General features: G+C 41.5%; 1 protein-coding gene across 2 annotated transcripts; it reads left to right on the top strand.

The window, feature by feature from the left end:
* Positions 1–265: 265 nt before the first annotated feature.
* slc17a6b (solute carrier family 17 member 6b) lies at positions 266–16,198 on the top strand. Of its 2 annotated transcripts, XM_084353503.1 has the most exons (13): positions 266–726; positions 850–1,012; positions 2,556–2,811; positions 3,787–3,905; positions 6,010–6,124; positions 7,425–7,512; positions 7,610–7,696; positions 8,159–8,301; positions 8,448–8,597; positions 9,384–9,516; positions 9,900–10,010; positions 11,635–11,762; positions 12,679–16,198. In XM_084353503.1, exons 2-13 carry the CDS (start codon positions 939–941, stop codon positions 13,018–13,020), a joined length of 1,746 nt encoding a protein of 581 aa, XP_084209629.1. In that variant the 5' UTR covers positions 266–726; positions 850–938; the 3' UTR covers positions 13,021–16,198. The 2 variants fall into 2 exon arrangements, with proteins under 2 accessions (XP_084209629.1, XP_084209628.1); XM_084353502.1 differs by having other exon boundaries at positions 266–1,012.
* Positions 16,199–16,591: the final 393 nt, after the last annotated feature.

The following is a 16,591-nucleotide window of genomic DNA, read 5'->3' as shown; positions in this document are numbered from 1 at the left end:
TTATGTGGTTTCCATAGCACCGCCCTCGGGAGACCTGCAGCTTTTTATATATGGGCTTCACTGTGCCTGTTTTTGTTTTTTATTGCACACTTTTGAGCGTTAAAAAAAGCAAAATAAACACATGCAAACGAAAAAAAAACAAAAAAAACCCCTCATATAATCCAGACTGCGACATAAGTGATGGACTGAACTACACACCCTGTCCTCCTCTGTCCCCCCCTCATATGTTTGTATTAAAACCACCAACAGATTCAGACTCGTGTGTGTATTCTCATGTTTTATGTCGACTCCTGGCCTCCAGTGAGTCGTGCGGAGCAGCTGGCCAGATGTTGGACGCGGAGCTGCCTGTCGCTGACCTCGGTGCTGAACACGACGTCAGATGAACCTGCGCTCACCACAGGAGACACGATACAGCCTCACTCCCCTCATTGATTTACCGAAGCCGCTCCAAACACGCACTCCCGCTCCCTAAACTTTCAGCTTTGGTTTTTCTTTTTTTCGCCCCCCTGATCCTTGCATTCATCCGTCCTCTCTCTTTTTTTTTCTCCTGCGCTGCTCCACGACGCCGGCTGTCAATTTCCCCCCTCCGCGTTGTTTCCGTCGTGATGGCACTCGGCGCGGCTACTGTACGCCAGGCGGGAGATGAGTTGGGGGTGGATGAAGGCGCACAGCTCGTCTGAGTCTTTACGCGGAGGTGTTTTCGTTTCAGATCTTTGATTGTGAAAAGTAGGCGCGGTTTTTTGTTGTTGTTGTTTTTTTTGTTTTTGTTTTTTGTTTGTTTTTTCTGGGACCGTCGCCTCCCCTGGACTGTAGATCTGTTATAACTTGGTTTGTTGTTTTTCCTCGTAGCCGCTGCAGTCGGCCATCCTGCGCTGTAACATGACGATCAAGCATTAAAGATAATCGTGAGAAAACAGGCCGACACGTAGAAACTGGATATGGAGGCAGTGAAGATGAGAGCCACGGCGGGGGTGAAAGAATTTGCGGGGAAGGCCCTGGGTCATATGCACAGGTAAGGACACGCATTATTTATTTATTTATTTATTTATTTGACAATCTCCTCGTGTGGAAGTGTGATTGTGATTAATGCTCACCCAAAATTGATTTACAACTTAAAGAGGGATGATGGTCACGCCTCTAGATGGGGGAAGACAATTATGCAATCAAATGTGTGTGTAGGTGTGTGTGTGTGTGTGTGTGTGTGTATGTGTGCACACGCAGCTGTCAGTCCGTCCTGATGCGGGGCCTGTGCGTGAATCTCATTAGTGCAGGCCACCACGCGCGGAATTTTTTATTTTTTTTGGGTTGGGGGGGGGATTCATTCATAATTTATATAACGCATTGTATCATATTATCTTTAAAAGCAGTGACGCACGCGTCTGGATGAACGTGCAGAATCAAACGCGTCGCTATGAACAGGGGTTTCCTTGAGAGGTGGTGATGGTGTCTGCACCTGTGGTCGAGTAAAGACGTGTAGACGTCCTGCTATCTATAGATGGATCCCTTGTGAATGCATGTGTCATGTGTTAGCTACCTGTGCGCAATTCTTTCAAATCTGAGAGAGAAATCCAGCCAAAAACGAATGCGCATGTATTGATGATGAGCTCAAGTTTGGTTTCCGATTATTCTTGTTCTGCAAAAAAAAAAAAAAAAAAAAAAACAGGCCTTTGTTTTCACTGCAATCCATACATTAATATGTATTTAATTCTCCTTTAATTGGCTGCTGTTGCTTTTCATTCAGGAATTGAGCAGTTTTTTCGATTTTGATCATTTTTGCATGCTGGATTTGGACCCTCTGTTGTAACTGGCTCACCTGGAGGGGTCTGAGGAATGCCCACAGACGTGTTTCTGTCTGGAGGCTGGAGCTGCTGCTCGGTCCCGTGAATGCTAATGAGTGCGAAAGTGAGCGGGTGCTGCTGCAATGCGGTACAGTCAGGGACATCAGCTCCACAGGCCCAGCTCATTTATTTTATTCTTATCTGTTCGTCTCAAGAGCAAAACCAGATGGATATATTTGTTTAATATAGGCGAGGTCCATGTGTCTAGAGTCATCTGACTTGGACCTCACAGCTAGATGTGATGCTCCTTCAGTGACAGAGAGATTAATCTCCAGTGTGGAGGCCTCACACGTGCACAGATGGTTGATTTTGGTGATTCTGCATGACTCGCCTCCTTCATGTTCTTGACTGAAATGACAAGAAATCTCAGACAGGCACGCAAACCACCCAAACCTCCCCCCCAGCATCCAGCCCAGAATTAAACCCTCATCCAGAAACAGAAATAAAAACGGGCCTCCTTGAAATATTTCCACATTTAAAGCTGCCATTTGTAGGAAAAGTTGATTTTTGACTCTCATTCCCAACTCGTGACATAATGACGCTTTGGGATGGAGGCCTGTAATCTTAAAGCATCATTATTTGACGAGTTGGGAATGAAACTTAAAAATCAACTTTTCCTACAATTAGCAGCTTTAAGGAGATAATCTAGATATTTTAAGGGTGGTGTTTCCTTAGACACACTTGCTAGACACTGTCTTCACCTGGCTTTTATAACAGGGTGATGGAGAGGAGGCAGAAAACGGGCGAGGTGATCGAGCTGACGGAGGACGGGCGGCCCCGGGAGGCCGCGGAGAAGAAGCCCCCGCTGTGCGACTGCAACTGCTGCGGTCTGCCCCGCCGCTACATCATCGCCATCCTGAGCGGCCTGGGCTTCTGCATCTCCTTCGGCATCCGGTGTAACCTGGGCGTGGCCATAGTGGGCATGGTCAACAACAGCACCATCCACCAGAACGGCAAGATCATCGTCATAGAGGTGTGGCAGCCGGCAGCGAGCTCTCCTGACGTAGAAACAGACGTAGGCTGCATGCCTCCAGACGCAAGACAGCTGCTTGGTGTTTAAGGGGGAAAGAAAAGCGGGAGGAGGGGAAATTAACGCAGAATAAGCGAGGCCTGCTGTCACATTAGGCCATAAAATCACCTCCCAAATGTTAAACTGCCCCCAGTGATCAGGCCTGATGAGCTCCTGCAAAATTAAAGCTGATATTTGTGCGTAAGAAACCCTGAAATAGGCGTGGGGTATTTTTAAAACACGCCTAAATTATTAATGCGTCATAAATGTGATCCTGCTTCATGTCAGCTCGCTTTTATAGTCTCTAAAATGTGGATTACAGGATGAAATTTTAATACGATCAAATGCATCTGTGTAAAAGCTAAATCGTGCAGAAACGTAACAAAAAACGTCACAATGCCACGTTTTTTTAAAGATAGGCCTATAATCCCCTTGAAAGCATCTATTTGCGTAAAAAAAGCGAATAGGTGCGAAATTAAAAGGCACATAGATCTTTTAAAGCAGGTTATGTCTCAATATGTGAATTCACAATATATGATTATTACCCAATATATAGGCTATTTATATTCATGTTTCTGTGTTGAGGCCGAATAATGGTAGGATAGCTACATCAAATAACCTAAGAAGAAGAAGAGGAGGAGGAGGAAGAAGAAGAAGTAGACTCATCTTCATCAGATCATCTTCTTATTAGTTTTTCCTTCTAGACAGCGCAGGGCAGGTGAATGATTTCTGTGATGAGATCGAAATAAACCAATAAAGGCAGCAGGCCTTTAATAAACAGGCCAATCCATTCAAACATTACATGTTTTTCGTTTGTTTCCTGAATGATCGTCTCAAAATGAAGCAGCAGCCTCCAGCAGCAGAGGTCATTTATCAATGTTTAGTGTCGGTTTTGCTTATTTTATTTTATTTTTTATTTAAAACGGCTGTGTCTTCTAGAAAGCCAAGTTCAACTGGGATCCAGAGACGGTGGGGCTGATTCACGGCTCTTTCTTCTGGGGCTACATCGTGACGCAAATCCCGGGGGGATACATCTCCTCCAGGCTGGCAGCGAACAGGTAGGCGTGAATCACCACTAATACAACACAGACACGCTCGTTTGGCAGATGAAGCAGTGTGATTTCTATTATTTATCATTTTATTATTATTGTGGCCCGTTGAACGAAATGACTGAACAGTTGGTGTGACTCTCTGTCTTCATTGTTATTTTAAAAAAAAAGAAAAAAAGAAAAGACAATAGCCCAGGAAGGACACCAACATGAACACGTGGGGACTGGAATAAAACAAATCAAACGAGGCCTCAGTTGAAAAAAAAAAAATTCTTGTCTGAATTATGAATCGGATGAACAATTCCCAGTTAAAGGCGGAGTATCCGTAGATAAGTGCAGCAGACAGTCATCTGGTCTGAAGTGATGCAGGGCTGCAGGCAGCGCGCCGGGCTGGCAGGCCTGCAGCTCCCGGTGTCAGGGCTCCCTGCCACCTGTTAATGAGCTCCCGGGGGGAGCCGGGTCTAATCCGCCGCTCTCTCAGGGCGTGGAGACCAGACCTGTCCTGTCGCCAGAGGCTTTAACTCACACGAAGCTGTGATATTAATATGCACAATTTAGGGATGAAATGCTGAATGTTTACTGTCTGACGTGAATATTGAGTGCTGATGCAACAAATCTTAAACATAACATAAAAAGTAAAACATTACTCTAACACTACTCAATAATAATGATAATAATGGTAAAATAGTGGAGCCAGAAGAGCCATGTATAAATACATCCTCCTGATTTATTGTAGGCCCATCTCTCTTTTTTAAAAAATGTTTATATTCCCGGTTTGTCTCTTCCTCGTCCTGTTGATTGACATGCGGATGTAATCGAATCAATTGGTCTCGTGCCCAACAGTGGTCTCAACCGGATTAGGGCTTGCCCCCCGCGTGCAGATGAGAGGGGCGGGAGAACGTGACCGAAATGACAAATGGCTCCGTGTTTATGGACGGCCTGGTCCTGCTGCCTCTGCTGCTGCCTCGCCGTACAGAAAAGAAAAACAGGATTAAGAAATAATAAGTTCTTCTGTCTTCCTCTACGACGAAAGTGAAGAAGTCCTGAGCTGTGTATTGATACTAAGCACATGTTGTTAAATAAACGATTAATGAATCCGTTTAGACGTCAAATTAAAACGTCATTATACACGAAAAACACATTTCCTGAACAGTACCGCGTTCGAAATTGTTGCTAAGCGACACCTACGCATCGATGCGACTGTCAATGGGGCGTGGCCCCTTGGAATGTCTAGCTCCCTGACATCAGAAGACCGAATGTGGCGCAGGGCCAATCAGAACAAAGGACACAACGTTCGAACAGCTTCGATGTGTGACAGATTTCTCTTGTTTTTCAAGGAGATAAAGAGGAGACTTGAATTCATTGTCAAATATAAATATGTTATGTGTCTTAGATATTTCAGTGAAATGCGAAGGCTTATTAAAAAATCTTGGACCAACAATATTTAATATTTTTGTCCTTAAATAAAGAATGGGATATTTAATGGTAATATTTCAATGCACAGTTCCTGTTTACAACGTCACAAAGCTGAATTATGGTAAATGCCATTCTGGGAAAGAAAATCTTCACTTAGGCCCGATGAGTTCAGATCTTCGTCCACATTTTATTAAAAATAACTGCAGTCAAACAATCTTCATAGTTCAGTGTTGATTAGGTTTTATTATCAAGACGCCGGTGCAACAAAACCTAGTCTGGTCCTGGCAAAACATCACTCACATTTGCACAAAATCTTATATCCTTTCAATTTCCTCCAAACCTTGGACACCATTATACCACCCTTCAGTACCATTACATCATTCTTACTGTATGTAATATTTACTTATCTGCATGGGAGCTAACCACACTTTCATACCAGGTACTGTTGACCATTACCTCCCTTCTTTCAAGGTCAAACACCTGTATTCCCATAATGTCTCCTCATTGTCACTTTCCGGCAAAGTCATCCTGACCTTTACCATGAACATGTCTTTACACAATTATTTCTTGCTAGCAGTAATAAAAATAATTGATTAAACTTGACTATTATTGATTTTTCATATATTGATTAGGATTAACAATGTTATAGTAAAGTCAAACATGCAGAAATATTGAAGATAAATCCTGTCATTTCCAGGGTATTCGGTGCAGCCATCGTCCTGACCTCGACTCTTAACATGTTCATCCCCTCGGCCGCCCGGGTCCATTATGGGTGTGTCATCTTTGTGAGGATATTACAAGGTCTGGTGGAGGTGAGAGACTGTTGACAACATTTTTAAATCTTCCTTTCCTTCAGTAAGGATTGTATCTGTTACTATGGCTGGGGTTCTGCAATAATACACCATACAAAGGGCCCACCTGCAAATTTTACTCCACGAGAAAGCAAAGGAAAGACTGAAATGTGAGACGAGCTGTATTGATCCAGTCCACTACAGCTGAGTGTCTGTGGGATAGTCCGGCTCCTTTTTCTGCTGTCATACTTTGTATCCTGGAAACACATCAGCAAGGTGCTGGTACACAGAGGGATGAGAAGGGAAATGCTGAAAGGCAAAAAACGGGTCAGTCCTCTGGCTTTGTAGTGAAACATGACACACGGATACACTATCTGCCTTTCGTGTAGTAAATCTTGGCACGCTGGTGACATTTGTTTGTTGATTGTCGAGTTAAGAATACAGAAAACTGATACTACAGTTCTTAAACGTGTGAACATAACAGACATGCTGAAATATAGAGATGAAAGTTGTTGGTTTATTGTCCGTATGTATAGAAGATCTGTGTTTTTTTGATAAAACATGTTGCAGCAGATCTTTATAAAGTCTAAATGGGAGACTTGTTGTGTGAATAAAAACAATTTAATATTATAATCTAATATTTCATCCCTTGAAGACTGGAAGCTGTGCACTACCCTCCTCAGAAAGTCCATGCAGATCATATTTTAAGCCAACACAGTTTGTTCAAATTAGCAGCTGATGAACATTTAATAGCCGCGGGGCCGCTTTGCTCCATGAACAGCTCATCAGGTCCTCTTTGCTCATGGCCCCGTGCAATTTGCTCCTGTTAATTAAAAGGGTGAAAATGTTAATTTTTGTTAGTTATTACGTGAGATATCTGTTGGTTCTTGTTCAGATCTGAAAGGGTATTCCCTCACAGACTGTGAGTACATCCTTAAACACAAATAATCCAGAAATACAATGCAAAGGTAAAGTTTTGCTTCGTTCTATTTATGTTGGGATTTTGAGTCTATTTACTGGATTAATGGCGCGTTAGATCCGTCAAAATTGGCGCAAACTAATGGATGCATGTGGCATTTAATCATCTAATTGCACAAACCTGCATATTTATTTTTTTATCACATTGATTGGTTGGATTCGAATCGTTCTGTTTGCCCACACTACTAGCTCCTGGGATGCAAATAAATGGCTGTCATGGAGCATTGACTGCTCTTATTACTTACGTATATTTTGCAAAGACTTGTTCCAGTCGGCTGCTCACTGTTGCTGCATGTTTCTTTACCATGAATTAATACAGACTGTTTCTGTGTGGTGCATTCAGGGAGTAACATACCCGGCATGTCACGGCATCTGGAGTAAGTGGGCTCCTCCGCTGGAAAGGAGTCGTCTGGCCACCATCTCGTTCTGTGGTAACTGCTTATTTGTATTGTGTATAATATAAATCGAAACTGATGTGTTGCATGTATCGATTACGAGGTCTGATCTTCCCTCGTCTGTGTCTGTCAGGCTCGTATGCTGGTGCTGTGATAGCGATGCCTCTGGCTGGGATCCTGGTTCAGTATTCAGGCTGGTCCTCAGTGTTCTACGTCTATGGTAAGATTGATTGATGAGGGCTTGCATGTGTTTCGTGTGTGCAGTTGAATGGGAGGAGTTGTGACTCTGTGGCGAAATAATGACAAAACAGTGGATAAATGTGTTGAAAAGTGTTTAGCCGGAGTGTTTTAAAGCTCGGTAGAAACCTTAAGAGTTTGACAGTGAAAGTCAAATGGATTTATCCGGGCAGACTGCGTATCGATTTCCTCCCCCCTATGTTTGGGTGTGTCAATAAATAACCCCCCATCTCTCTCTCTCTCTCTCTCTCTCTCTCTCTCTCTCTCTTTCTCTCTGGACTGAATACAGTTAGCTTTCCTGTCTGGCTTATATTCTCTCAGGCATTTCGGAAAGATCAAGCTGCCAAACACTCTGTGTGTGCCTGCTGCTGAGGTCAAAATTAGCTGCAGTGTTACATCAGTAATGATCTAAAGTCCCAATGTGTAATCTGTCTGTGATATGCAGGATGCGTCGGTATCTTCTGGTACATGTTCTGGATCCTTGTGTCTTACGAGAGCCCCGCTGAACATCCTACCATCACGGATGAGGAGCGCTGCTACATTGAGGAGAGCATTGGAGAGAGTGTCAAGTTATCGGGTCCTGCCGAGGTGAGGGGGTGCCCTCCAGACAAACGATATAATATAGTCCACTCGACACTCGTAGCTTTCAATCATCAGCCAGTTTCTTTTGCCAGAGAGACACAAGCAAACATATTTATTAGTAAAATGAAATCCTTTGTGATAATCTATTCCAGAAATTCAAGACCCCCTGGAAGAAGTTCTTCACCTCTATGCCTGTCTATGCAATCATCGTGGCAAACTTCTGCAGGAGCTGGACCTTCTACCTGCTGCTCATTAGCCAGCCTGCATACTTCGAGGAGGTGTTTGGCTTCGAGATAAGCAAGGTGAGTTAGTGGACAAGTGACAAACGTGGAGCATGAATTGTTTGATCGATACATGATAGATGTTTCAGAGCTGAGCGTGTAACACTTTGTAGCTGGTACGAATCATTAATCAGAATCAATGTCAGTGCGACTGACTGGTGGTTCTTTCTCATGAACTAATGTTTTACATAACAAGGTAGCATCGGTTCACAAAAGATACGAAAAAGGGCGTCAAAGTGACGTCAAATGATGTTGGTTTAAGAAAATAAGCAACCAAAGAAAAAGTGATTCATGTGGGATAAAATGAAATACATGTAACATCAGGTCTATGCTAGCAATGCATCAAATGGGTGCATGTCTGTTAAATACACAATCTGTTCAAGCCCCTAAAAATTGACCGTCCAGTGTTGCAGATTGCAATCAATGAAAATGCAAAAAAAAAAAAAGGAAGAGGTCCTCTCTAGAGCCTGTGTTTGGTTTAGTTTTTGTAGAAACATGGCGGTGGTAAGGTAAAGAAAACTAAACGATTCTTAGCTACACATGATTATACATTTATGAATACATAATTATGAATATTATATTCTTTTTTGCCCCTAAATCCTTTGCACTGGACCTTTAAGAGATTAATACTTTGTGATATTTAGTCACTACAGTGCAAATTCCCACAATGAAAACAAAAAAACAGACGTGTTCGTGGCGCACACATTTCTGCTGACTAACGGTTCCACAATGCAACAGATCCAAAACTGAGCAGTCGGAGATGTTGTGCTGCAGCTGATTTGGTTGATTTCCTGTATGTGGTTGTAGGTCGGCATACTGTCTGCCCTGCCCCACTTGGTGATGACCATCATTGTGCCCATCGGCGGCCAGCTGGCCGACTACCTGCGCAGCAAGAACATCCTGTCCACCACCAATGTCAGGAAAATCATGAACTGTGGAGGTGAGAAGTCTGAACCGAGGATGAAATATTGTTTTCCACACCTCTCTCAGCACAGTCACAGGGTGTTACTGTCATGGTGTCAGATCCATACTGCTCCGTTTTCAGTCGCTCCTCGCTGCCAGATGGGATGGAGAGCTGGTTGTGTTTAGGTTTTTATAAAAATCTATCTGTTCAATAGTTACACTCAAGTTGACTCGTTGATTGTGACTGTGCATTGATTTCATATCTGTCCCTTATGTAATTGAGTGCAGACCATGTATCATGCTTAATTCAATTGGCACTGCGATGACCAACAGCCCATGGGCATTGTGTGTGTGTGTGTGTGTGTTTGTGTGTGTGTGTGTGTGTGTGTGTGTGTCTGACCTGCTGTCTGTCTCTGTTAGGATTTGGCATGGAGGCCACATTGCTGCTGGTGGTCGGATATTCCCACAGTAAAGGGGTGGCCATCTCCTTCCTGGTGCTGGCAGTGGGTTTCAGTGGATTTGCTATATCAGGTTAGTAAAACACACTTTCAGCTCAAATAAATGGAACAAATGGAATATACCATATTAATATTATACTGTAGTTAAAATGATGCGTTCACTGCAGGGGAGTTTTTAACTTTACTGGACTTAAAGGAGTAGTTTGTCATGTTTGGGGAAACACTTATTTGCTTTCTTGCTGAGCTTTAGATTAAACGATTGATACCACTCACATGTGTACGTTAAATATGAATCTGCAGCCAGGAGAGTGTTTGCGTAGCTTAGCGAGAAACGGGGAAATGGCTAGCTCTGTCCAAAGATGACAACATTAGCCTGTCAGCACCTCTAAAGCTCACTAACTCAAGAGGCCCTGTGGAACGTCTGTGTTGTTCTGGACGCCAGTCGTTAGTTTATGTTAGCGGACTCCATTTCTAAACTAACATTAGTGCTCTCAGTTAGCAAGAGGCACTGAGACGAAAAACTTGTGCATAAAGTCACATCCTTTGGACTGTTGTGGAAAATCTGATCTGAGTCCTTAACAAAGAAATCTACAGTCCAGCAACTTTAAACAACTCAAACATCAGTTAGTGGATCTGCAGGCAACCAAAGCCCACTCAGACATGATCGGTCAATACAACTCGGTCTACAAACGGAAACCAGAACACCTGCGATACCAAAACTTTGACGATTTCCCACAGATTCTGCATTCATATGCAGATATCTGTTTATTGAGATTACTACAGGGGCATTTTTTTCCCTACAACATCTCAAAATTGCAGTTTTTCTTCAGTAATTTCGTTGTATGGTATTAAAGCACTGCCTCCATTATCTCGTGATAGCTAGAAGTATGAGTGCAAATATTGTAGAGGGTTAATACCTAATAAAAACTAAACTGGAGTTCCTCTGATGATGAGATTGGCTAGTTTGTTATGTACGTGCAGCTTTACACTGATTAAAATGCCATTTTAAAATAAGTGAAAAAAATAATCTATACAAGGAGTTTTTGCAGATTAGAACATTATAACAAGCATCTGAAATGTTTAATATATGTGTATGTAAATACCATATTGCAGATTCATGGTGTATAACGCCGCACTGAGCTCAATCAATATCAGCAGCGTATATAATAAGACTTCCCTAAGACGTCAGATTCCAGACCTTTGTAACACGTTTTCACTGACTGGCAGAATAAACCTTTCAGCTCTTTTCAGTCATTCATTCAACAGAAATTTCCATGTTTATGTTTAGCTACAGAGGATCCAGAGGTCTGTGACTGTGTGCAAAATCAGTTTCTTGCCTGTTGTTCTTGCGCTTTCTCCTGGAGTGTTTAATAATTCAGTGCTAGCAGTCTCGGGGGATTTGCCAGGCAGGCAGTGTGAGGCAGCTCGCGAGGACACTTACTCATTCAGCCAGTCTGAGTGGGGGAGGAGGAGGATGTGTGGCGAGTTTCTGCCTATTCCTGCAACAAGATGGTCACCATTTGTGCTGCTTTTATCCACAACTGTGTCCCGCTTCTGTTGCTTTTATCACTTCATACTCACAGTCTCAGTGTTTCCCTCGTTTTTACATCAAAGTCTGGCTGCCTGGCCTTGTCATGCTTCACAAAGGAATCAGTGAACAACAATATATTCAGTTAATGTTTTTTTTTCTCCATCAGGCTTTAATGTCAATCACCTGGACATCGCTCCACGCTATGCCAGTATCCTAATGGGTATCTCTAATGGTGTGGGTACCCTGTCTGGGATGGTTTGCCCACTGATTGTCGGCACTATGACGAAGAACAAGGTAAGAGCTCAGCCACCGAACATGACAGTAGAAGAAGATCCTCTCATTTCATGCAATGCAATAGTGCAATAATCCAAATTAAGACCTAAATGTGTCAGCAACACTTTAAATCGACCTAACTTGCATTTATAAGCAGCATATACAGGAATATTAATACACTTAACACATATAAGTGTTGTATTTGTCATTTACACATACATGTATTTGTCAACAACAACAACTCCTCATGTGAAGCATCCATGAGTGGAAGCTTAGGAACAGTAACAGCACATAATGGATGAATACAGTTGTAATAATATAAAATATGTCTTTGTAGGAGAAGTTATCATTTCTAGCTACAACTGCACTGTGGTGTTATTTATTTATTAAATGTTTATATGTTGCTAATAAATGCGTCTGTAATGAGGAACATATTACCTGCAGCGATCCCCCAGCAGCAGAAAGGATAAGTGCATCCCTCCATTAAGAGAGCCAGCGATACGTTACGAGACAAAGCTGCTTAAAAAAGCTCCGGCAGGGTCTAGTCAGGACATAATGTTAATTTATGTTCTGTGGTCTTCCACAAATCAAAAGTTTACACAGACATGATTCAGATTGTGGGCTCCAGCAGAGCTGTTTTAAAAAGAAGCTAAAACTTTAATTCAGTTTCCTCAGGAGAGTTTCCTCTGTCCTGTCAGGTTTACAACCACAGCTTTTAGATTTGCTGCTTAAATGCGCCACAATTAATAGTTTTTTTGAAAACAATGTTTCGGACAGACAAAACATATGTTAGAAGGATCTGTTTATTGTTTGAGTTGTTTTGATTTTTTTTTTAAAGGGATTTGTTGACAACAAGAAAAACACTTTAATAAATGTCCAGACATTTGCTTCAAGTTGTTAAAACAAATGTATGTTTTCCTTTTTCCTTCCTCTTCAGACTCGGGAGGAGTGGCAGTATGTGTTCCTGATCGCCTCCATGGTGCATTACGGCGGCGTGATCTTCTACGGGCTCTTTGCTTCGGGAGAAAAACAGCCGTGGGCCGATCCGGAACTGACCAGCGAGGAGAAGTGCGGCTTCATAGACGAGGACGAGCTGGCAGAAGAGACGGGCGACATCACTCAAAACTACGGTGCCTTCGGAGCTCCGGCGAAGTCGTACGGTGCCACCACACAGGTGAACGGCGGCTGGGCTTCAGGCTGGGAGAAGACGGAGGAGTATGTCCAAGAAGAAGCACAAGGAGCGGCCTACGGATACAGGCAGGATGAGGGATACTCCTAGACCAAACACACGTTCATCGACCAATAAGTAGACTTATTTTCCTGAGTGTGCATCAGTTTAGTGATAAAAAAATATCATATGAGAAACAAGAAAATCTACAATCCATTGTTGTATTGTTTGCACAAATCCTAAAGATAAATCTAAAAAAGTATCAACTTAATGTTAAAATTACTAAAATGTATAAAAAATTTAAAGATATTTGACTCATAGAGGTGTAACACATATCGAATTGGCAGTCTGTAAATGTATTATTATGCATACTGATAATAGATATATTTATTTGGAGTGCAATCGTGTATAAATGTGAACATTTTCATCCCATCAGCTGAGGCTTCCTGACCAGAATGAAGCCTGTAGGGTTACATAGAAGCTGCCAACCTCTTATTTATCAGAGTTACAGTACGACAAGCCAGCCATTACAGTGTATAAATGTCACTGCACAGCATTGTAAACAGAAACTAGACACTCTGTTGATATAGATTGTACTGTAGCTCTCCTGACTGCACTCAGAGCAGTGTGTCCTTTTAATGCACAATATGACGACTTTTGTTTTCTTATCACCGGCTTCTGTGTGTGTGTGTGTGTGTGTGTGTGTGTGTGTGTGTGTGTGTGTGTAAAAGTCCTCAACATGTAAGTGACCTGGTGTAGAGATTTGAGTGATATATCGACTTGTGATGATTGTTTGGTTACACGCGCATAAAGGGTAAAAATGTCCGTTTGCTACATGTGATCCATTTTGTGCCAGTTGAGCGTTTGATTTTTTGCTTGTGCAGCCCGTCACATCTCAGCAGTGTAGTGCAGGACTAAAGCCAGTCTCATTAACATTTTCCACATTAATGTCAAGCCAACAAAAGCCTAGTTGTACCAATGCATTGTTAATAGATTTCTCTAAGATAAAACCTATGTGACAGATATAACTAGAGAGGAAATATGTATAAGAGTTTATAGATTCAATTTAGGCACTTTTAGACCAAGAGATTCACGACCTTGTGAAGGGTCTGTGCAATGCAAAGACTTTGGGAAAGTACAGACTAGCCAAAATCAGTATGAGACTCTTACTATATCAGAATAATATTTAATGAAAAGGGAAAAATTATTATTCAAAATAGTGTGAAATAGATATTTACATAATCAAAGGGATATGTGAAGAATTTCTCTATAGATCAAATATTTATGACTTTAAAACAACAATCAAAGTTTTATAAAAGCTTCTATATGTATTATTAAAAAAAGAGTTTTAACATTCAGAAAAGTTCATCTGCTTCATCAGGACTGTGTGGGATGTGGTTTGATTGGATTTGATTGATAAACAACTGCGATAGAGAGCAGAAGTCTCGTCCCTTCTGACGTGCTTCATGGGACTTTATTTTGGAAAAGTACTCAAGGTGAAGGACAAATAATCTATATGATCCTGTTTGAATTGTGCCATCAATTACTCATTTGATGTTTGTCAACTTAAGGGAAGATTTTTAACTAAGTGAAAAAATAGAAATAGTCTTTCTATTTCTTATCAGTCTTATATTTCATTAGTTTTATGACAAACTGCGACTTTCTCGAGTTGAAAAATTATCTTTTAAGTTGACAAGCATCGTATGTGTTATTAAAAGCACAATTCAAACCGGCTCAAAAATGTATTTTCTCTTGCCGCTCACTACCATACATATATTTCTGAAACTCTGGTTGGTGCATGGAAATAGGTCAAACTCTCCAAGACTGTAAACCAGTGAGAAACGCTGATTGAGAAAATGTGTTTTCAGGGCCTTTAAAACTAAAAGGAGAAGAGTTTAAAATGTGAATGAAGTGAACATTCCTGAACAAGTATTTGAATGTTTACGGATAGATAAGTTCACCAAAACAGGAGGATTTTATTCCAAGTTAAAGAGACGATTCAGCAGGAGGAGCAATCACAAAGGGGTGCAATTTGGACAAACTGCCATTTGTCCATTTCCATTACAGAGTGGAGGAGAGATGAGACATTTTATGAATTAATGTATAATGTAATGGCCTGACTTTATGTTTGGGAGTCTGATAATGAAAAAGTGTTTCAGGCTCCTGAGCAGAAAGAATGAGCAAACACAAACAAACCTCCACAATCTGTCGTGTCCTCATTCTGCACTTAACACTGACAAGGTCTGAACGGGGCCACTTCTGTTCATTTTGTCACGTCTGTGGAGACCTTAAGTCAGCACTTCACAATATAGATGTGCGTGGGTGTGTATTTATGCATGGAACAAAGTGAAATGTGTAGTCTGTCTTTTTGTTTTGCTTTCCCTTTTCTTTCAAACTTACTTGTCTTTGTCTCAGAAACTGTTACTGATGCTTCAATTTCTTTGCACAATTAACCAAAGGTGAAGAGCAGAGCTGGGTTTCAGCTGAAAGTCAAACATTTCTAAGGGGATACAGACCATCAGTAGCGAGGCTCCACTGTATGGGCCCCGGTGTGCAGGTGGCACCAAACATTACTCAGTGTACAAAGCAATAAATCCATAGTAACAGTTCTGGTCAAACGTCATCAACAATCATTATGTAACTGTTTTTTATGCGTTTGTTTAAAAGTCGTGTTTTTTGTGATAACAAATGTAGAAAATAAACACTTGTAAAGAAAAAAAACATATAAATATATGTATGAAAATATAGTAATAGAGTCCAACACAAACGTCTTTGACAACATGGAAGTGCAAGGAGTTTGTGACAGGGCTGCTCACCAGATGAGAATGATAAAACGAGCTCGGTCTGCGAGGCGGACGCTCGTCTTCTTCATGTTCCTGTTTTTGTTTTTGTGTGGTCCACACGGACTGTGTGCTGTTGTTTCCTCTCTCTGTCTCTCTCTCTGTCTCTCTCTCTGTCTCTCTCCTTTTAGTTTAATTAATGTTCCTCATTCAGTGGCTGGACCCTTCTTGCCCTACTGAACCACATGTACCTCCTCCTCTCCCCCAGTACAACCCTGATTTCATTGTCACCATATTCATTGACATTACGAATGAAACCTAAAAAGGCGATTCTTCGTTTTCAAAAATGACAAATGTGCAACCTGAAGTAGTTAAAAGTTTCCTGTTTTGTGCCTCTGAAGTTACAGTGTAATTCTATGGCTTCTGTTGCTGTGTAAATTGAAAGGTTTGTTGATGTCAAAATGAAATACTCTATATCCTTTTTTGATATAAAAAAGCAAACAAATCCGTGTGTGTCTCTCTCGAGTATTTGTATTGGTAACAAAGATGAACGAGTAATGGAACAAGGCAGACAGTGTTGGAGAGCATAACATGCATACAGTGTTGTTTTTTTCAATTTTGCAATCTCACAGAGACTCCTTCTTGACCTTTAGTTATATATGCATGATGCTATTTACACAAGTTAGGTTAAAGTTAGAAAAATCCACCAACTCCTGAAGGGATATTTAGTTCTGTAGCTGCTAAGTGCTCCACTAAATGTACAAAGAGTACTACATTTAATGACCAGTGGCCTGAAAAAGCTACAACAACATTAGACCATATTTTGTTTTGCATCTTTAAGGGTGGAAAGATCTACGGGAGCCTTCTTATGAAACTTAACAAGTTGTCTTCTTGTGATGAAT

Source organism: Pagrus pagrus (genome assembly GCF_965226575.1).
Source record: "Pagrus pagrus genome assembly, chromosome: 1".
Classification (NCBI taxonomy): Eukaryota; Metazoa; Chordata; class Actinopteri; order Spariformes; family Sparidae; genus Pagrus; species Pagrus pagrus.
Note: the sequence above shows the minus strand (reverse complement) of the source record. Positions and strands in the feature narration are given on the sequence as shown.